The 22,313-nt window shown below is 40.3% G+C and overlaps 1 protein-coding gene across 3 annotated transcripts in view; it reads left to right on the plus strand.

Moving 5' to 3' along the window:
• Positions 1–22,313, plus strand: part of LOC134795289 (adenylate cyclase type 2) — a 288,583-nt gene that overhangs the window by 245,072 nt on the left and 21,198 nt on the right. For all 3 annotated transcript variants that reach the window (XM_063767091.1, XM_063767092.1, XM_063767093.1), the window contains 2 exons: positions 88–246; positions 15,723–15,855. In XM_063767091.1, the coding sequence (XP_063623161.1) occupies positions 88–246; positions 15,723–15,855 (292 nt within the window). The remainder of the gene's footprint in view (positions 1–87; positions 247–15,722; positions 15,856–22,313) is intronic.

Consider the following 22,313-nt stretch of genomic DNA (forward strand, 5'->3'; position numbering starts at 1 on the left):
ACAACCGCACCTATAACTAATAATACTGTATGTATATCGCACCCCAAACTGACAGAAAAGGGCCTAAAGTGATTTTTTTTTCGACAGATTCGTCCGCGAAGCGACCGGTTTCAACGTAGACATGCGCATCGGCATACACACCGGCAACGTGCTGTGCGGCGTGCTGGGCCTGCGCAAGTGGCAGTTCGATGTGTGGAGTGATGACGTCACGCTCGCCAACCACATGGAGTCCGGAGGGATTGCGGGGTGATTATCCTTATTAAAATTAATATTCGTAAGGAAAACACATGTACAAACGAAAGTAATATTTTAAGTATTCAATTGTTGTCCAAAACTGGAAGCGCTGGTGGCCTAGCGGTAAGAGCGTGCGACTTTCAATCCGGAGGTCGCGGGTTCAAACCGCGGCTCGTACCAATGAGTTTTTCGGAAGTTATATATACGAAATATCATTTGATAATTTACCAGTTGCTTTTCGGTGAAGGAAAACATCGTGAGGAAACCGGACTAATCCCAATAAGACCTAGTTTACCCTCTGTGTTGGAAGGTCAGATGGCAGTCGCTTTCGTAAGAACTAGTGCCTACGCCAATTTTCGGGATTAGTTGCTAAGCGGATCCCAGGCTCCCATGAGCCGTGGCACAATGCCGGGATAACGCGAGAAAGAAGAAGAATTATAGTCCAAAACTCTTTAACCTATTAGCGGGCCGTAATTTCAGGTTTTAGGTTAGGTTTCGTTAATGTCGTCTCGGATATGGGTGAATATGGTATTGATGCATTCAGTGTAATACCCTGAACACAAATATATGAGATGACAAGCGCGAAAGTGGTGGGGGTAGTTGCTGTGGCGTCATAAAGTCTGCAGTACAAACTTTTTATTTTGTTTCTTTTAAACATACCATGTGGGATACCAAATGAAAGGGCTTTGTGAGTAGATCACAAATATATAACATACTGTAACATTTTCAATACTTGGTCTAACAAATTATAAGAAAACGTTCAAAAATTTCACATTCCACTGTTGACTTTCAAGTGCTCTAAATTGAAAATGGCTGAATGGATTAGTCTAAAATACATACCAAATGACTGTGAGTATTCTCTATATAACGTTAAAAAATAATTAACCAGATATATCAAAAAATAAGAAAAGTACATCAAGTTGAAAAAGTACCTATAATTATCTGTTACATTAAACTGCAACTATTATTAAAACAAACAAAAAACCCAACTGTTTACATATATTTTTGAAATGGTCTTTTCACTAGCTTTAGCTTTCATTTGGTACCCATATTGCTATAGTAAGAAAAAAAACACAATACCCCCCTCCATTTTTTTATTTAGCCGGCGCCATTTTTGACATATGAGGTGTGGTTGAATTCGTCAGAATTGTGGTAGTAACATAGGCTACATTCATTTTGAGAATGGCGCCCGCTAATATAAAAATGGAGGGGTGGGGGGGTGACAAATAAAAGACGTATTCAACGTGCACCATTTATTCCGAGACAAAGATCCCTAGCTACCCACATATGGGTTATTATTAATGTACCCTACATATACAACACCTCCACCTTTATTACTAGCCCTACACTCCTACAACATATGGTAGATAACTTAACTACTTAAATATATGTAATCACGAATAAGACAATCGTGAATTAACTTCCACTCCGGTTACACAAAACTGAACCTTGTTTCAACTACACAAGGCTCGATCATGTGGAAATTAGTTCACTTACTCTGGTTACAACCAAAAAAACATATGACATCTTAGCAACTATAGGTAACATATTTATGTAAGTATATAAGAATATAAGCAGTATAGGCAACATAAGTAGCACACACTGAGAGAAAAATCATCACCAGGAATTAATAAACAGTTCTGTACTGGGGGAAAAAAATGAAGTTTTAGTAGTAATCATGGAAGTTTCACTATTTCTGTAAAATTTATTTATTTCTACAAACAGCTCAGTAATACTAAATCTAATTTCAGCAAACAGACTTTAGTAAATGGAGCATTAAACAAAATTCAGTATTTGTTACAATCCATTTTTATTACTACTAAAATTCTCCGATTTTTACTAGTAAAGTTTGTGATTTTTGGAAAAAAGCATCTGTGATTTCAAGTTATGATTTTAGTAAATGTCTCACTTACATAGTTTTGTAATATCTAACAAACGAGTTCGCGGGAATAACATTACCCCATTTAAAATAACAATTCAGTTGTTACTATAGCGACATTACAAAGTTTACTGGTATTTAGTAGATAGACTTGTTGTGTTTATGTTCATTGTGTTACCAATCACTAAACGAGTTTTGTAATACCAACACAGCGAAACGAATGTTAGTGATTTTAGTAAAATTTACTACTTGCTACGTTCATTTGGTTAGAGTTAGTATTGTGTCGGATGTCGGGCGGGCGTGTCTCGTGTCTTCTTTGTTTAAAACATACTTAAGTTAAATAATAAATTTAGGATATATTGTGGGCCATGGACATATTAACCCGCGACCTACTGTGTAGTTGGGGTCTACAGGAATATATTGTTCTGCAACTTCGAGCTAGCTGTTGTTATTCTAGTGATAATGACATCATAGGTAAATCTAAACTGTTTGCAATTCCAACCTCCCTAGCACAGGTGCGCCGCGAGAGCATGTTGCGCGCGTAATAACTACTAGTCTCTTTCTAACTGTATGAATTAGAAAGGAATGGGTAGAATATCTCGACAGGCTTTTATAGTGCCTCTTTAGTACAGAGATATACTACCAAATGCTTTTTTATTCATACAGACAGAAATAGAGACGGGTAGCTACCACGCGCGCGACATGCTCTCGCGGCGCCCGTTTGCTAGGGGCGGAGGAATTGCAAACAGTTTAGTTTTTGCCTGTGACGTCATTATCTCTAGAATAACAACAGCTAGCTTGGAATCGCAGTACAGTTTAGTAAAACCTATGACGTCATCGTCTCCGATATTGCTAAAGCACGCTTAGAATTACAAAACGGTTAGTTTTCACCCATGACGTCATCACCTCCGATATTGCTAAAGCACCTCTCGGAATAACAAAACCAAATTTCTGAAATTACTCTAGCATACTTCAAATTACAAATATAGAAGTTGTATTTCCTACTAAATGGAAATTGCAAAAGTCAATTTGTTCCTATTAGTTGACTCTCCTTGTCCCCGGATTAAGTTTTATTTTTGTAATTCTAAATGTGTTTTTGTTAGTTTTTTGTCTCAGTGCAGTAGTATAGGTAAGTTACAATAACAACTATTTCTTTTTTTAAGTTCTTAATTTATGAAAAAGTTATACAAAGCTAATTTAACTTAGGTAGTCTTATAGGTACGTCAAAAGTAGTCATCAAAACCGAATCTAACGGGAGGTTTCACAACTCTTTTCGATTGCACGACAGTTGGTACATTAGGTAATGGTGCTTCTGCGATTTCTACATTCCCTGCTGCACCCTTAGCATGAACACTGTTCTTTGGCACCCCGGCCCGGGTCGGCTCGGCCGGCCCCGGAGCTACCGGCGATTGCGCCGCCGAGCCGGTTGACGGCCCCAGGCGCGGCGACATCGAGCCCTCACCGCTATCTAGCTCCGGCTCAGGCACCTCCTCAGGCAACACAAACGAGCTACTGGAACGACGTTTAGCGAGTTCAGGCGATGCACGTACATTTGCAGTTACTTCGGACACCCTACGTCTTAACTGGTCGATATGTCTATGTATTCCGGTTCCAACATTAGATTTTATTGTGTAGTCTGTACTGCCTAATTTCTCAGAAACCTGTCCCGCGAGCCATTTATCGTTAGAACGGTAGTCGCGATACCACACCGGCTCCCCCGGGCTCAGCTGGCGCCGCGAGCCGCGCGCCCGCGACTCCGCCTGCGCCTGGTGCTCACCGACACGCGCCGCGCGCTCCGGTTTCATTTGATCGAGCCGCATACGCAAGTTACGACCTTGTAAAATTTTTGCTGGGCTCTCACCAGTCGTGTAATGTTCCGTATTCCTATAAGTTAACAAAAACCTGTTCAATGCTACATCGACGTCGACTTTCTGTTTTTGAGCCTTTTTAATGACTCGTTTACAAATTTTTACGGCATTTTCGGCGGCTCCGTTGGAAGCTGGATGGTATGGGGACGAAAAGATGTGCTCGATACCATTTCGCTTTAGAAATTCTCCGAATTCAGAACTAGTAAATGGCGGCCCGTTATCACTAACTAATTGCTTTGGAAGCCCAAACCGTGCCCACATATCACGTAATACCGCCACTACTGACTGCGCGGTGGTGGTTTTCATTTTCGCGGCTTCTATCCATTTCGAGCAGGCGTCCACGGTGATCATATAAGTCAGACCCGTAATTGACATAAAGTCGATATGAAGTCTCGCCCAAGGACGGTCCGGCCACGGCCACGCGCACGGCACGTGTCCGGCCGGTGCGTCGGCCACGCTGGCGCACACCGCGCACGCACGACACCGCGCTTCGACAGCCTCGTCTACCCCCGGCCACCACACATAACTCCTAGCTAATGCCTTTGTTTTTACTATCCCCATGTGCGCCTCGTGTAATTCGCGTATAACCCGTTCCCTGCAGGATGCTGGAATTACGACGCGACGACCCCATAGAATACATCCAAGCTCGCAATATAATTCATCCCGCCTATTAAAATACGGTTTAAGTTCATTAATTTCTATGTCTGACGGCCAGCCGTCGGACAAATAAGCTAACACACGACTTAAAATAGGGTCCTTGCTAGTTTCTCGTTTTAAGACCTTATAATCTAAAAGCAACGACTCCGTTGCAAAATGCAAATATGTCTGCTCGGGCAGTTCCCCCTCTTCAGCGACCGTTTCCTCCCTATGAGTTTTAATTAATCGAGATAGAACATCGGCCGTATTTTTATCCGTACGTACATACTCAATGATAAAATCGTACGCTGATAATTTAATTGCCCACCTTTGTAACCTACTCGCTGCCGTCACAGGTACGCCGGTGTTAGGCCCAAAAATGCTCACCAGAGGTTTGTGGTCAGTGCGCAATAGTACATTGTGTATTAAGGGCGGGAAATAAGAAATTACGAACGAGTGTCAATTTTAAGCCCGACGCGAAGCGAGGGCTTAAAATGTTCACGAGTTCGGAATTTCTTTACCGCCCGTGGCACACACAATGTTTTTCATCACACTTGTAAGGAAAAAAAGGAGAATTAATAAAAACAAACTTCTGTATAAAACACTTTTCCGCCCTAGGGCGGAAAAAATCTTTTCCGCCCGCAAGCCCTACGTGTAAATAAGTGTTTTTCATCACACTTGCTCGGAAAAGATTTTTTCCGCCCTAGGGCGAAAAATTCAATTTCCCGCCCGCAAGCCCTACGTGTAAATACATCTTTTCCGAGCAAGTGTGATGAAAAATAAATTTCCTTCCGTATAAGTACTGATGAAATTTATCCACTGCGTAAATAATGGAAAGTGCCTCTTTATGAATCTGACTATAATGTTTTTCATGCTCGGTGAGAGCGCGCGATGCGTACGCGACGACGCGCTCCTCCCCCCCGGGCAGCCTCTGAGCCAGTATGGCTCCCAGGCCGCGCGCGGATGCGTCACAAGTCACCACCGTGGTGCGTGTCATGTCGTAGTGCGCTAGCACTTCCGTGCTACACAGCAACTTTTTGACGTACTCAAAAGCATCGTTCTGTATTTTACCCCATGTAAAATGCCTACCCTTTTTGAGCAACTCATATAAGGGGCCAAGATACCCTGACAAATTCTTTACGAATTTGCCATAAAAGTTGACCATTCCTAAAAATGATTTTAGTTCTGTGGTGTTAGTGGGATGCGGCATATTCACTATTGGTTTAATTTTATCAGGGTTAACTCTCACGCCGTTTTCATCAACAATGAACCCTAAATATTCTACCTGCCTTGATAAGAAATCACACTTTTTCTTTTTCAATTTTAACCCACTAGCTTGTAATATCGTAAAAACCTGTTTAATAGCCTTGACATGACTATCCAAGTCCCTACTCTTTATCAATATATCATCAAAAAATACCACAACGTCCGGAATGTCCCTTAATAAATTGACCATAAACTTCTGGAAAATACCCGGACTTGACGCTAAACCAAAAACAAGGCGATTATATTTGAAAAGTCCGCGATGGGTGTTAATAACCGTGTAAGCCCGCGAATCTTCGTCTAAAACCAACTGGTTGTACGCCTGAGATAAATCTAGTTTAGTGAAATATTTATTATTACTCAATCCACTAAATAAATCATCTAATTTTGGAACCGGATATCTGTCGACCTGTAAAACTCGGTTAAGAGCGCTATTACATTTCGGCGTTGAGCGAGTTTAGGTATTTTACGCGTTGCGGCAGGCCGTGCGAGCTCAGTATGCCGATCCCTTCTACCACACTCGCACTACAATGATGGATTAAACATTCTTGATCCTTCGCGAAGCATATTGAAATCAACCATAACAACACTAACTGTACTTAACTTTTAAAGTTCTAAAACTGTTATTTGGTAAGTACGAAAATACTAAATGCAGTGCAAATGTACATAGGGGCTGTTCATAAATTACGTCATCTATTTTTGACGATTTTTGACCCCCCCCACCCCTCAAATCATCCAAAAATCAAGCTTCGGATCAATCTGTTTCCTCCTACGTCATGTTACCATCATCCGATGTCCAGACCCCCCCCCCCCACTCCTCCCATTTGAAACGACGTAATTTATGAATAGCCCCATACTCGTACTTATGAAGGTATATTACTCGAAAGAAATTATAGGTACCTACTCGCTTGTTTACATGTTTCGTCATTGCATTTGGTACCTATAGGTTGTAAAGTTTGTATCAACGAGGGTTTAAAAACGAACTGGTACTGAGGATCTGATGATGATTAAGGTGGTCACGGATACCAATCAACCATGTAGTAACATGATTAGGCTCGTTTGATTCGTCTCAACAAGATCTTTGACACTGAAGATACACAGGGTCTGATGATGGAGCTGGAAGGTGGCCACGGGTACCAGTCTATCATGTAACTAAACAACTTCGTGTTTGGGCTCGTTTGATTCGTCTCAACAAGATCTTTGACACTAGGTGATACTCAGAGTCTGATGATGGAGCTGGAAGGTGGTCACCGGTACCAATCAACCATGCAACTAAACCACTTCGTGTTTAGGCTCGTTTTATTCGTTTCAACAAGATCTTTGACACAAGATAGTACTCAGGGTCTGATGTTGGAGCCGGAAGGTGGTCACCGGTACCAATCAACCATGCAACTAAACCACTTCGTGTTTAGGCACGTTTTATTCATCTCAACAAGATCTTTGACACAAGGTAGTACTCAGGGTCTGATGATGGAGCGCGAAGGTGGCGACGGGTACCTGTCTATCATCATCAGCTCCATCATCAGACCCTGAGTAGTATCTTGTGTCAAACATCTTATTGCGACGAATCAAACGAGCCCAAACACGAAGTGGTTCAGTTACATGGTAGACTGGTACCCGTGGCCACAGTCCAGCTCCATCATCAGACCCTGAGTACTAACTTGTGTCAAAGATCTTGTTGCGACGAATCGAACGAAGCCAAACACGAAGTGGTTTAGTGGCATGGTTGATTGGTACCGGTGACCACCTTCCGGATCCATCATCAGACCCTCAGTACTACCTTGTGTCAAAGATCTTGTTGCGACAAATCAAACGAGCCCAAACACGAAGTGGTTCAGTTACATGGTAGACTGGTACCCGTGGCCACCTTCCAGCTCCATCATCAGATCCTGAGTACTATCTTGTGTCCAAGGTCTTGTTGAGACAAATCAAACGAGCCCAAACACGAAGTGGTTCAGTTACATGGTAGACTGGTACCCGTGGCCACAGTCCAGCTCCATCATCAGACCCTGAGTACTAACTTGTGTCCAAGGTCTTGTTGAGACGAATCAAACGAGCCTAAACACGAAGTGGTTTAGTTGCATGGTTGATTGGTACCGGTGACCACCTTCCGGCTCCAACATCAGACCCTGAGTACTATCTTGTGTCAAAGATCTTATAGAAACGAATAAAACTAGCCTAAACACGAAGTGGTTTAGTGGCATGGTTGATTGGTACCGGTGACCACCTGCCGGCTCCATCATCAGACCCTGAGTACTATCTTGTGTCAAAGATCTTGTTGAGACGAATCAAACGAGCCTAAACACGAAGTGGTTTAGTTGCATGGTTGATTGGTACCGGTGACCACCTTCCGGCTCCATCATCAGACCCTGAGTATTATCTTGTGCCAAAGATCTTGTTGAGACGAATCAAACGAGCCCAAACACGAAGTGGTTTAGTTGCATGGTTGATTGGTACCGGTGACCACCTTCCGGCTCCATCATCAGACCCTGAGTACTATCTTAAGTCAAAGATCTTGTTGAGACGAATAAAACGAGCCTAAACACGAAGTGGTTTAGTTGCATGGTTGATTGGTACCGGTGACCACCTTCCGGCTCCATCATCAGACCCTGAGTACCTACTATCTTGAGTCAAATAAATACATATAGAATGTCAGGTCGTTTCAAATATTTTTAATCCTGTCCGGTAGTTTATTAAACTGTACCATTATAAATTATAATACTATAAAAACAGTGCTAGGATCAAAGTCTCTCGTTGCGGTTTACACGCACACAGTATAGCGTTTTACACGGCGCCCGCCGCACACAATGATAAAAAACCTCGTCGTCGCCGTTGAAAATGTGCGGAGCCGACCGACACACGTCCTGCCTCTACAAGCTCTGCCGCGGCACTGAGCTGGCGCAGCGCGCGTCATCGGTAATATAGAGTAGTTTTAAAAAAATTGCCAAAAAATTATAGTAGAATTTCATAAACACTAATGTATACCAACAGTATAAGCAAACGTTGCAGATTGCTTGAGTATGAAAATGACTTCGATATTAAGTAGATTTTCGTAGGAATTGACACTTGTTTCGGAGAGAAAATCGAGTTCGTTTTACTTTGATTTTCTCTTTCTCAAAGGTATGTAGGAAAAATATAGTTTGATATGCCTAAAGTACAGGGTATTAGTAATACAAAATAGCCAGGTTTAGCAGAGTAAAATTCTCAACATTTCCAAATAAGAGCTCGCCATTCAGTGCTTCACGGGGTTTTTCGGAAACGACCATCAGAAAAAAAATCATTACTAATTTAATAAGTCCTTTTTCTAATATTTACAACGATATTTATAAAGATAAGAAGACGCTTTTACTGGAACAAGTACTCATTGTTTCTAATAATGAGCGCAAAGTCCTGAATTTCGTCGACTAGTATCATCAATTTTGCATTATTTCGACTTTTCTTGTAAGAGCGCTCTTAAGAGTTACCTTGTAGTCCGCACATATACGTATATCGCAATCCGCTTTGCTCGCTATTACCAGAGGAGTCGCCCAGTCGGAGCGGTCCACGGGCTCGATGACGCCGGCGCGCAGCATGGCATCCAGCTCGGCGTCGACGCGCGCACGCATTGCGTAGGGCAAAGGTCGCGCGCGACAGAAAATCGGCTCGGCGCCCTCGCGCACGCTCAGCCGCACCGGCGGGCCGTTATACCGGCCCAGCGTGCCATCGAACAGTGATTCATGCCTGGAAATAAGGTCGTTTATTATTACACTTTTGTCCATTTCTTTGTTATGCAATACAGGTTGACTGTTTATTGTTGACTTTACTTTAGGAACTGTAATATCTAGCTCGCATAGCCATTGTCGACCTAGTAAATTAGTGCTATCACCCCCTTCTACAATATACAGATCTAATACTTTTGTAATATTGTTGTGACTTACTTTCACCTCTAAATATCCCCGAAGTTTTACTACAGACTTGTCATAAAACTTAATATTTACGCGACAAGGTTTTATAGGTAAATCATTAAAACATCGCCTATAGGTATCTTCATTAATACAAGATAGCGCTGACCCCGTATCAACCTCCATTAGAAAGGGCTTATTCTGTACTAAAAGTGACATACACACCGGTTTATAGTTTGCCAAGGACATCTGGTACATAGGTTGTTCATCATCGTAATCACCATCACTGTCAGCAACAGTCACGCCCGACTGCTCCGAAGTGGTCGTCTCGTCGACTGGCTCCTGCATCCAGTAGGCACCAGTAACCCTGCGCCCTCGCGCGCCGCCTCGTCCGCGGCCGCGGCGCGCCCGCGCCGCCCGCCGCCGGTCACGCTCGCTCCGCGTGACGCGCGTAAGGGATCCTCCTCCATTTCTTTTCGTCGTCTCAGAGTCGGCTCTTGACCCGTAACATGATTTTCAGGACACATCCTCCGCAAGTGACCCACCCTTTTACATAAACTACAATCATAGTTGCGGAATTTACAGTTTTCCGTTTTATGTTGAGTATCACCACAAGCCATGCATTTAAACATTATATTTATTTTGTTCATATCGATGGGGGTGGTTGGGTTTTGGTCTACTGCGCTGGCATCCCGCTCGGCCGCCTCCAAAGTGCACGCTAGTGTCACCGCCTTGCCGTAGGTTAATTTATCGTCCTCCGCGAAAAGTCGTTGCCGCGTATTTTCACTTCTTATGCCGCACACTAGCTGGTCACGTAAATTGTCTTCTAAAGTCGTCTTAAAGTCACAATGTAAAGATAACTTTTTAAGTTCTGCCACGTAATCCGCTACTAGTTCGCCCTCCATTTGCCGTCGCTGCCGGAATTTATATCGTTCGGCCAAAATAGAAGGTTTAGGTTGGAGATGTTTTTTAAGTAAGTCGACAGCGTCCGCGTACGTTAATTCTGAGGGCTTCTTCGGACTCGCTAAGGTTGATAATAACTCGTAGGCCTCCTCTCCCATGACCGCAATCAACGTGGCCAACTTAACGGTACTGTCCACTTTGTTCGCAAGGAAGTACATCTCGACTCGCTCGCAATACGCAGTCCAATTGCCACTTTTCATATCAAATTCACGCAACTTTCCCACTGACATTGTTTTAAACTTGATGAAACACAATTACACTGTCTTTTTCGAATTATTTTTACCTCGTTCGCCACTGACAAATAAAAGACGTATTCAACGTGCACCATTTATTCCGAGACAAAGATCCCTAGCTACCCACATATGGGTTATTATTAATGTACCCTACATATACAAATAATGTTTTTTTTCCTTACTATAGCAATATGGGTACCAAATGAAAGCTAGTAAAAACACCATTTCAAAAATATATGTCAAACTGTCGGATCTTTTGTTTGTTTTAATAATAGTTGCAGTTTAATGTAACAGAAAATTATACTTTTTTCAACTTGATGTACTTTTGGACGAATCCATTTAGCCATTTTCAATTTAGAGCAGTTAGAAGTCAACTGTGGATTGTGAAATTTTTGAACGTTTTCTAATAATTAGTTAAACCAAGTATTGTTAATGTTATAGTATGTTATATATTTGTAATTTACTCACAAAGCCCTTTCATTGGGTACCCCACATGGTATGTTTAAATTAAAATAAAAAAAAAGTTTGCACTGCCGACTTTATGACGTCACAGCAACTACCCCCACCACTTTCGCGCTTGTCATCTCATATATTTGTATTCAGGGCATTACACTGAATGCGTCGATACCATATTCATCCATATCCGAGACGACATGAGCGAAAATCGATTTCTAGAAGACTTTTCTTTCGTTGGCCGGGCCACTATATCGGTATTCGAGTGTCCTATTGGCGGCGTAAAAACGATCAGGGTATCCCGTGTTATCCCTCATACTTACCGTATGTGACCAAGTTACAATATATGAATTGTTTATTTATATGTAGTTATCTACTTATTCAAATGTTGGCGTACTTTTTCTAAGACAAAACACCAGGCTCATCGCTACTCGTTTCTCGCTGATCGCCGCTGATTAAGCAGCTGCCTTTTTTCCGTATTTTGAAGAAACAATTAACTGCATTATCTGAATTACCGATATAAAAATTGTCCGAATATATTTCGACGCCTATTTATGTTTAGGTACACGGTGATTAAACTTTTCAAACGCTCTAAATCCTACTCGGATTCTTTTATAATTATGAAGGATGATGAATGTAATTGATGATTCAAGTTCAGTTTGGTTTAATTAAAAAAACCGGGCAAGTGCGAGTCGGACTCGCGCACGAAGGGTTCCGTACCATAATGCAAAAAAACGGCAAAAAAAAACGGTCACCCATCCAAGTACTCCTCCCTCCCGACGTTGCTTAACTTCGGTTAAAAATCACGTTTGTTGTATGGGAGCCCCACTTAAATCTTTATTTTATTCTGTTTTTAGTATTTGTTGTTATAGCGGCAACAGAAATACATCATCTGTGAAAATTTCAACTGTCTAGCTATCACGGTTCGTGAGATACAGCCTGGTGATAGACGGACGGACGGACGGACGGACAGCGGAGTCTTAGTAATAGGGTTCCGTTTTACCCTTTGGGTACGGAACCCTAAAAACATCAATGTGAGGATTATAATAATTCAACTAAACAAAACAAATGCAATCAACAATCCAATTGAATTTGCCGTGTATCCGTATATTCCTCAGAGCTGGAATGGTCTAAGTCTCCGAAAAGCTTTACTGCATTCTCAATTTTAGGTACATAAAAATAAGAACTTATTCGTTTTTAAACGTTTTTTATTTACGCCAGTTTTTGCCTCGTGCGGCAAAAGTGGGTTTCGGTGTTAAGCAACACCTTTGTACCTACTTAAAACATTATATATTTTTCATATTTCCCTCAATATGAGAGAATGTTAAGTGTATCACAACAAAACGTCACATTTTTACTATGGATTCAATTCTACTCTTTAAAGCCTAAAATCCTTTCCAGTCGAATTAAATAAGTATCAGAACACGTGAAAATAAAATGTCATACGTTGAAATATTATAGGTAGAGGCCTATTGTACTAAAAAAGATGCGAAAACATGGCGAAAACAAAGACGTTTAAACAGACGTAAACCTAAATATGTTACATATTCATAATACTCCAAAAACAAAACCTTTTTAGCCAATTAGGTATTTAATTTTACACAAACAAATAGGTACCATCATAAAAGACGAAAAACAAGCTCTGTTAGTATTCAAATCATCACATAAAATTCCTTCACACGTTTTTACGGAAATATGACGTAAAACAGAAACACCTTTTACTTGCTGTCCAGTAATTAGTTTTTTTCCGACAGGATGCGTCCAGGGAAAAGCTTTTACGGTTAATGCACTCGGGAGAAAAGTTTGCTTTTCGCTTTAGGATGGGAAAATGCATTTATGATAAAAGCTTTGTTATTCGAGCATTTTTTTGTTTAGAGTACGTACTTTTCAATTTGTGGCCGATGTCCCTGCCCTGTGAAGGCTGTGAATTAAGGATATGTCACTCATTGTTATGCTAAAATAAAAATTCAAATATAAATATTTCAGTTAATAATATTTTGCTCAAGTTCTGATTGATCCAACAGAGTTTTCGCGAATCTGCCGTTTTATAAATGTCACGTATCTGATTGTACTTCAACTTACAGCATCAACCAATAACCACTTTTATTTCTAGATTAATCGATATTCGATATATATGTCATACTCGTATATAACCAGATTAATATCATAGTTCATAGTGATAGAAGAAGTGCCGACTGTGAAATTACATATAGGTACTTAAAGTACCTCTAATTAGTTTCAAATTGTAGCTTCTAAAAATAACTATAAGTATAATACGCATTTACGCTGAGTGGGGGACCTTTTTAACGTCCATATGGTCTATGTCTAGTTTGTAATTTAACTGGTTTGGTTTAACCGTAAATAAATGTATTTTCTTTCTTTCTTCTTCCTTTCTTTAATATTTTAAATCATGCCATCTAAAACTCCCTTAAAAGAAAACCTTTCCAAGACGGTGACTTCTTTACTAATTTAAATTGATGAGGATCGATCCTTTTTCAGTGACTCGAAGGATTTAATAAGAATAACTTTTCTTCCCTTTATAGCTAAAGGAATAATGAAGATGTCCCAAGGAAAATTAAGCTCTGAAGGACAAAACGAATTCTTGCTATTACGCGGTTTTTAACGATATTGAGATGTTTTGGTTAAGTTTTTGGTTTTGATATACCAGTTGGTTTGTTGAAATACCAGCACAGTTACCTGCAATAATTTGTTACTCTTCGAAGGCCGCAAAAATATGTGACGCGCTTCTACGAGTATGTCTCTACAAATAAGATCGTGTCAGATATTTTGCGGCCTTCGTTATGTAAGTAATATACTATTGCAGGTAACTGTATACCTACACATTTTTTGTCAAAATTAAGATACATTGATTAACCTTTTCTACCGATTTCTACCAAAACTCTCCTTATTCAAGCACTGGTGTTACCTGTCATTGATTATTGTGATGTGTGCTGCACTAATGTGACGCAAGAATTACTGGACAAGCTCGACCGACTACAGAACAACTGTATTCGGTTCATTTATGGCCTCCGGAAATATGACCACGTATCCGCCTTTCGCCATAAACTCAACTGGCTTCGTATTCGTGAGCGCAGAAGTCTCAAAAGTTTATGCACCCTGTTCTCCATTCTATTTGACCCAGTGGCGCCAGATTACTTGAGATCTGAATTTAAATTTGTAACTGCCCGACCCGGATGCGAACTTCGCACTGCTCGTAAACTTGTTTTAGCTGTCCCGCATCACCGTTCTAGTGCTATGTCCAAATCATTCACCGTGAAAGCCATCCGTCTCTGGAATGATTTGCCTCTCAGCATACGACAAGCCGATACTAAGTTAACGTTCAAGCGCAAGCTGCGCAAGTATCTTTTTGAAAAGTCTCATAATTAAATCATAGTAAATTAGGAGCAGGTATATATATGTATATATATATATATATATATATATATATTATATATCATTATTGTATACATATACGTATATATCGTTGTTGTATATATATATTTATTTTATCTTCGTATTACATTTATATTTGTACCTATTAATTTTAAGCATCAAGTTTTAGTGTTTTTACATACCCCGCACCAACTATGCTTCTCTGTTTGGCCTAAAGGTTGACTGGTAGAGAATGCCGTGTAGCATTAAGTCCGCCTTTTGTCACTGTATATTTTTTACTGTGCAATAAAGTTTAAATAATAATAATAAATAATAACCTTTTTTATTTAAGTTAAATGAATAAATCTACTCCCAACAGATACAATAGATAATAATTCTATTAAATGTGTTTAATGACATATATTTCGTTTACCTTTTCTGGAAATATGTCGTATATTTTTAATAAATTAAAGTAAATAAATACATTTTAGCGATATGTAAGTTTGGTTGCGAAGTTACTACGTAGGTACTACATACTACTTACGTTATTAACATGTGAGAATATTGTAAAACTTTATTTAATAAACAACAAGTAACAACCAACTTAAAGTTTTTAGACAGTAAAGAAGAGAGTTAAGATTTTGGATAGGTACTTGAAGACTTTTTTGTAGTTTGAAATTGATATTAATGTGAAAGTAATATTAAGGTAAATAATCTACTCAAGAAGAAGTAAAATACTTAATTGTACGAGTATTGTACGACCCCTGTGACCTGTGCCTTGCTCTTGTTATGAGGATGCTAGCAGTATTTTTAGGCTAAGATCGCAATACTTAGCGTTGAGCGAGACTGCCATTGCCTTTGGTCTTGTGCTGCTGAACCACGGGGCCGAGGACCTACTATAAATACATATTTAACATTTTGGGTATTGTTGTTATTTCAGTCGAGTCCACATAACAAAGGCCACGCAGCTGCAGCTCGGCGGGCGTTTCGAGGTAGAGCCGGGCGATGGAGCCTCAAGAGAGGGCTACCTGGCCGACCACAAAGTGGAGACCTACCTGATTATACCCCCGAAGGTAAGACGTTTCAGCTGACTCCATAACTGTTGTGACGTGGAGCCTCAACGGGTGTCTGAACGATCGTGCGGAGGATGCGACTCTAATTACGCCATAAAGAGTAAAAAAGAAAGATCGAAATTAAACTTTCGTGAGACATATTTTAAATTGTTTAGACGACAACGGTTTCACTACTTGAATTACCCACGCGAAGTGCACGAAGTGCAGCCGCCGCGAGCACTCGAGTCCGAAGAAGGACCCCCGACGGGCCCGAAAAATGTCGTCAATTATATAGCGACTAAAAATTCAAATGAGTGAAACCGTTGCTGTCTAAACACAAGTTCGCACAAGTTTAAAGAGAGGGATGCCCGCAATTGGTAAATTTCGGTGTTTGGGTTAGGCCCCCTCGTCTGTAGTGACGGCTGATCGCCTTAATGCGAATAGTGTGATGTAAAACACTGTTTATACTGATTCCAGGTCGGCAGTTTTGGGGTAACCCTAGGTAAAACTAAAAAGATAGGAATATTTTAGTCACACAAAAAGATATAAAACTGGTTTTGAGATAACTCAAGACACAAGATTAGATAATTTTTACTTATAAGTTCACGACCATAAAGGTGTTGGTCATGACACCAACAACCATGCGTAGGTATGCAATAACCGACATATTATTATACATACTTACTTACTGCTGTGGCGCAACGACGCGATGTGGATCTTGGCCTCCGATAACAAAGACCGCCATGTTACTCTGTCCAAAGCCGTTTCTGTCCAGTCGACGGCGCCGAGTTCGCTAAGGTCTTTCTGCACTTCGTCTCTCCAGCGGTACCTAGGGGGTCCGAGCCGAACATCATTGGAGAAACGAAAGCCGCCAGACTCCGATGGGTCGGGCACGTAGTCCGGATGGGGGAAGATCGCGCAGTCTGGAGGGCGCACTCTGGAGTACCAAATGGCCGAAGAACCGACATATTATTATTATATAAATATTTTTTAATACAACTAACCAACACTGCACAATTTGACGTATTCGAACAACAATCCTTTATGTACTTTAAAGTGTTAAGTACTAAACCAGTGGTGGGCAAACTTTCTTCATGGGGGGCCAGAAAGTTTAGGAAATTTAAGTGAGGGCCAGAATTGTAGCCAAAATTTATTTTGATTTGCGATAATCGTGGGCCAATGCCATATACTAATTATTTCATAGGACCGGCGGCGGGCCGGATAAAATCCATTCGCGGGCCAGAGATGGCCCACGGGCCGCACTTTGCCCACCACTGTACTAAACCGACCTACTGTGAAATTGCCTTGCAGCATGTTACGTTCGCCTGAACAATTCGCATCCTTTCCCAGATTGCCATTCAGTCCACACAGTCGTCAACCCCACACGGCCCAAGTCAAACAATGATTATAAGATGTCACAGCGATACGATAGCGATCTGTCAGTGTAAAAAGTGACATTTCTTCAACCTAAAACGTCACATTTGACATCGCTGTTATATCGTATCGCTGTGATATCTTAGAAAAATTGTTCGAATCGGGCCGCTAGTCTCGATATTGTTCGCATCTGGTCTTAAGTGCTGTGCAATTTTAAGGGAGTTCAGTTCTACATCATTCAGTCATACATATACGTCAGAGTTAGGAGAAAAAATACAACAGTCGTTACAGGTATATCGGAGCGGCCAATAGAGGCTTTTGTTCAGATATTTTTGAACACCTTGGCCGCAGGTACGTTTGAATTGGCTTGATAAACTCCTTCGGATTCAGGTAAAATCATTGTTCTTTAAAGTGAAGAACGCTGGCTCTAACCGAAGTTCCCATTTCTAGACTCCGAAAAGATAAATTAGGGAATGAGCGCCGTACGTTACTGGATGTATACAGTCGACATCAAAGATATGTTTACATTTTTGCATCTTACTCCTTTGAAACAAGGCTAAAAATGTAAATATATCTTTCACGTCGACTGTACCGTCGTTCATCTTTTATACATGAGCAAAGGACTGTCTGACGTAGAACTCCCAAATCTAGATCATTTATTTACCACAAAACAGTGCACTTTTAATCAAAGTTTGCAGCGCTTTGAGAGATTTCGGTAATCTGGTGTCTGTTTTGTCGTTGTGGAGTGGAGTGTTGTTGTGGAGATGAATATTCAATCAAACTTAAATGAGTTTTAGTAGCTAACTATTATATTGTTTGTACTGGAAGGAATGTTGACCCATTTAAGGTTCAAGCTAATTTGGTTGTCGATACTAACTGGTATGAAATGTCCAATGTAAAGTAAACCCTAAATGGCTCAACAAAGTCCGTGACTGTACACTGGTACATTCTCCAGTTTGTATAAAAAAATACGTATGCAAACGAGCTTAGAATACTTAAGGTTTTATTCCAATACAGATTCATGATTTTTTTTGAAGGAGGAACTAGTAGGTATGTATGATGCCTACTTTTAACAGTTTTAACTCTTTTACTGCTAAACTACGGTGGTAGCCAATAATTATGGGTTTCCCGACATGTAGCGAAATGATTCGTAGAGGCAAAGCGACTGTTTTCTGAATGGATTACAAATACTAACAGGCCAATTCGAACGTACACTGATTTCGTTATCGTGTATTTCGCTCGTACCTGTCCGTACATGTATTGGCGCGAGCGAGAGGTACGATAACTAAATAACATGATTCAAATATCATTCTGATATCAGTGTTAGAATTGGCCTGTAACTCAAGTTCAAAGATACTTCAAGTAAGTCTATAAAAATAAAAATAAAAATCGTTTATTGAAGACCAACAAAGTCCATAGGAGTGTTAGTAACATTCATCTTAATTGCCTAAAGGTTAGTGTACACAAAGAAAAGAAAAACAATGCAGAGAAAATAAAAATAAAAATATATAAAACAAAAAAACTAAAATCAAAATCAAAACTACCCCGACTATTAGGACTACATGTCCCTCCCTACCACGACTTCAACCCAATACTTTGTTAGCGGGCAGTCTAGACGTTCGGCCATACACCTCAGCATGCTGTTGCCACTGCCTATATCTACTTTAAAAAAATAACAGATGCTTATGATTCTTCTGAACAATATAGCTTTCAAAGGTTTCTCGCCAATGAATTAGACCATCTCGTCCAAAAAGGAGATTAATGTCTTTTCTCTTTGGATATGGCAGGCTCTTATCCATGGAACACAGTAACAAAAACATGGGTGAATAATGTTCAAAAATGAGCGCTGCACGCTCTCGATAATCTTGGTTAATGCACAGGGTATATGAGGCTTAATAAAAGGGTAATTCGAGGGTCAATTTCCGTACTGATAAAAACAAACATGAAAAACCGGGCAAGTGCGAGTCGGACTCGCGCACGAAGGGTTCCGTACCATAATGCAAAAAAAAAACGAAAAAAAAAACAAAAAAAAAAAGGTTACCCATCCAAGTACTGACCACTCCCGACGTTGCTTAACTTTGGTCAAAAATCACGTTTGTTGTATGGGAGCCCCATTTAAATCTTTATTTTATTCTGTTTTTAGTATTTGTTGTTATAGCGGCAACAGAAATACATCATCTGTGAAAATTTCAACTGTCTAGCTATCACGGTTCGTGAGATACAGCCTGGTGACAGACAGACGGACGGACGGACGGACGGACGGACGGACAGCGAAGTCTTAGTAATAGGGTCCCGTTTTACCCTTTGGGTACGGAACCCTAAAAACGGGCAATAATTAATTCTATAGGGATACAACTGGAGCAAAATTAATTATTTTTTACGGAGCAAAGGCGGTATATGTATTTGGGGTGAGAGGCTGTGTTTTTTGTACAAACAAAAAACACATAATAGAATGTAAATACAAAAGAATATTCCCATTTATCTAAAGGAAAGAGGGCCTTCCGCGAAAAAGCTAAATTGAAATTTCGTAAATATAAAGAAATTTCGATTTTCGTTATTCGCGATAAGGTCTCAGCTTAGCCGATTTAGTAGCGATTTTTTAAAAGTATAAGCTGTATTTTTTTAATATCTAAAATATTATTTTTAGCTATATACAGAGGAGATTTTCCACAACGTTGGAAATTTTCAAAGTATATACAAAGGAAACTTTCATTAAGGACATGGTAAATTTCGATTCCCATACAAAAATGAGAGGTTTCCGAAATATTTCCTTGTGGAAATTTCGCCATTTTGGAAACTTTCTGTTGGCACAACAGTATCATTAGCGTTGTTAACCAGCCAGTTGAATGTAATCAAGCGCTCCTGTACGGTGTCTAAGACTAGCTTCGTAACCATATTAAGGCTCCGTCACACCTGCCTACTTAAAGTGCGGAGCGGTGGATGTTGCAACATCAGTGGATATTTAATTTGTTTCAGAGTAAAAAAGAGTAGTCTCTCTACGTGAAACAAATTTAATGTGTGAGTGCGGCACGTGCATCAAATTCATCCAAGTATTTTAAATGCACTCTCAATATCTAACATTAAAAACTGGTTTGATTCGTACGATCGATCGACGGAAGGTATAAATAAATACGGCCCAATTACACGGCAAATATTGTTGAATTTAAATTAGTATCAAAAAGTAAGGGTACTACTACCCGGGTTATTTCAATTTGTTGATACATACCTATTCTGTACATAATATACGTAATAGGTACTAAAATTATTGTCGTACTATGTCGTGTCCACCTTGTGACCAAGGCTGGTTTTAGTGTCACGCGGACCGTCCGTGCGGATCGCTCCGCACCGGACCAATATGTATTACGTTCAGGGAGCGTTACAGAGTAAAGATAAATACTCTAAGAGTCTAAGAGTCCAGTACAATAACGCCCTCAGGATGCTGTTGGGGCTGCCTCGCTGGTGCAGTGCGTCGCGCATGTTTCTAGAGGCTAACACGGATGGCTTTAATACGATACTGCGGAAACGTGTTGCCTCCCTGACGCGCAGAGTGCGAGAGAGTACCAATAGCCTCCTGAGTGCTGTTATTGAAAAGTGTGAGTGCCCTGTTATGAGGCATTGGAACTATTTGCATACAGGCGACAGACCTCTCATTTTTAATGTAAAATTATTAGGAAATTAACTGTTTAATTTTGATTTAAATTTAAATTTTGATATATTATTATTACATGTTAATTAGTTTTGTGTCGTGGATATTATAATATTTATTAATTATTTTAATGTATGTTTAATATGTAGGCACTAACTCTTAAATGTAAGTACTTGTAATACTAACAATTTTATGGACCTATGCAGTCTGAAATAAATATATTGAATTGAAAGCTGATGGGCCCCGCGGACGACCGTCCGTGCGGACAGCTTTCTCATAAAATTTGGCGGTGCGGAGCGATCCGCACGGACGGTCCGCGTGACACTAAAACCAGCTAAGTGCTTTAGGCTGCATTCGAACCAAATCATAATATTTAATATAGTAATTTGATTGACATTTACCGTACAGTCGCCATCACTCTAGCGCCTCGACAATAGAGGCGTGTTCAGATATTTATGAGCACCTTGGGCGCTCCTATATATCTGATAGCGACTGTACTAGTTTGAACCAACAACCCCTTAATTTTAAACTAGGTACACTACTTATATTCTTTGACGCTGTGTCATCAGAGTATAAGTAATTTGTATTTACAGCGACTGCCTCTGAGCGAACTTGAGACACCGTTCAGTTTATAAATAGATTGAATGCGCACGTTAATCTTACACGTCTAAAATTAGATTCATTGCATTAGAAGATGAAGACACTGTCGACTCGATTCGGGAAATGAATTAGAGATTCACTAGATATGAAATAGTAAAGATATGTGACGTTCCACGTCAAAAGGTACCTTATGGTGCCTAGCGCCGCGATTCGGGAAATGAATTAGAGATTCACTAGTTACGATATAGTAAAGATATGTGACGTCCCAGGGGTAAAGGTACCTTATGGCGGCTGGCGCTTACGTCGCATAGCGCCGCAATAATATTGGAGCGACGTTAATAATAGCGTAAGCGCCAACCGCCATAAGGTACCTTTACCCCTGGGACGTCACATATCTTTACTATATCGTAACTAGTTAATCTCTAATTCATTTCCCGAATCGCGCCGTTATTATTTGATAATCGTATATGGTTCAGTATTTATACTGTCTGCTCAAAATAACCAAGTAAATGATCTGCTTTGATGACGTCTCTGCCTATTTTGGAAGCTTTTTATAACTAACAATGTCTGTTAGTTTCTTTAATATTATGAAGAAAAAAGTAGGTTCCTATGTCGGATCTGTTGCCGATGTCGGAATTAGCTGAAATTTTACATAAATACATTATTTGATGACAGTACTATGTTTAAGTGTCTTATAATCGAATGGAGACCAAAGACGGTAACTATAAGGACCCTGTAATAAAACACGTCACTTCATTGGCTTACGATAAAGTATAAGATTGAAGTTTAGTTAACGATAGAGTAGGTACCTACTTACATGACTGTCGACAATGGGCCCGATTCGGATTTTGAAATAGAC

The sequence above is a fragment of the Cydia splendana genome, chromosome 12, assembly GCF_910591565.1.
Source record: "Cydia splendana chromosome 12, ilCydSple1.2, whole genome shotgun sequence".
Classification (NCBI taxonomy): Eukaryota; Metazoa; Arthropoda; class Insecta; order Lepidoptera; family Tortricidae; genus Cydia; species Cydia splendana.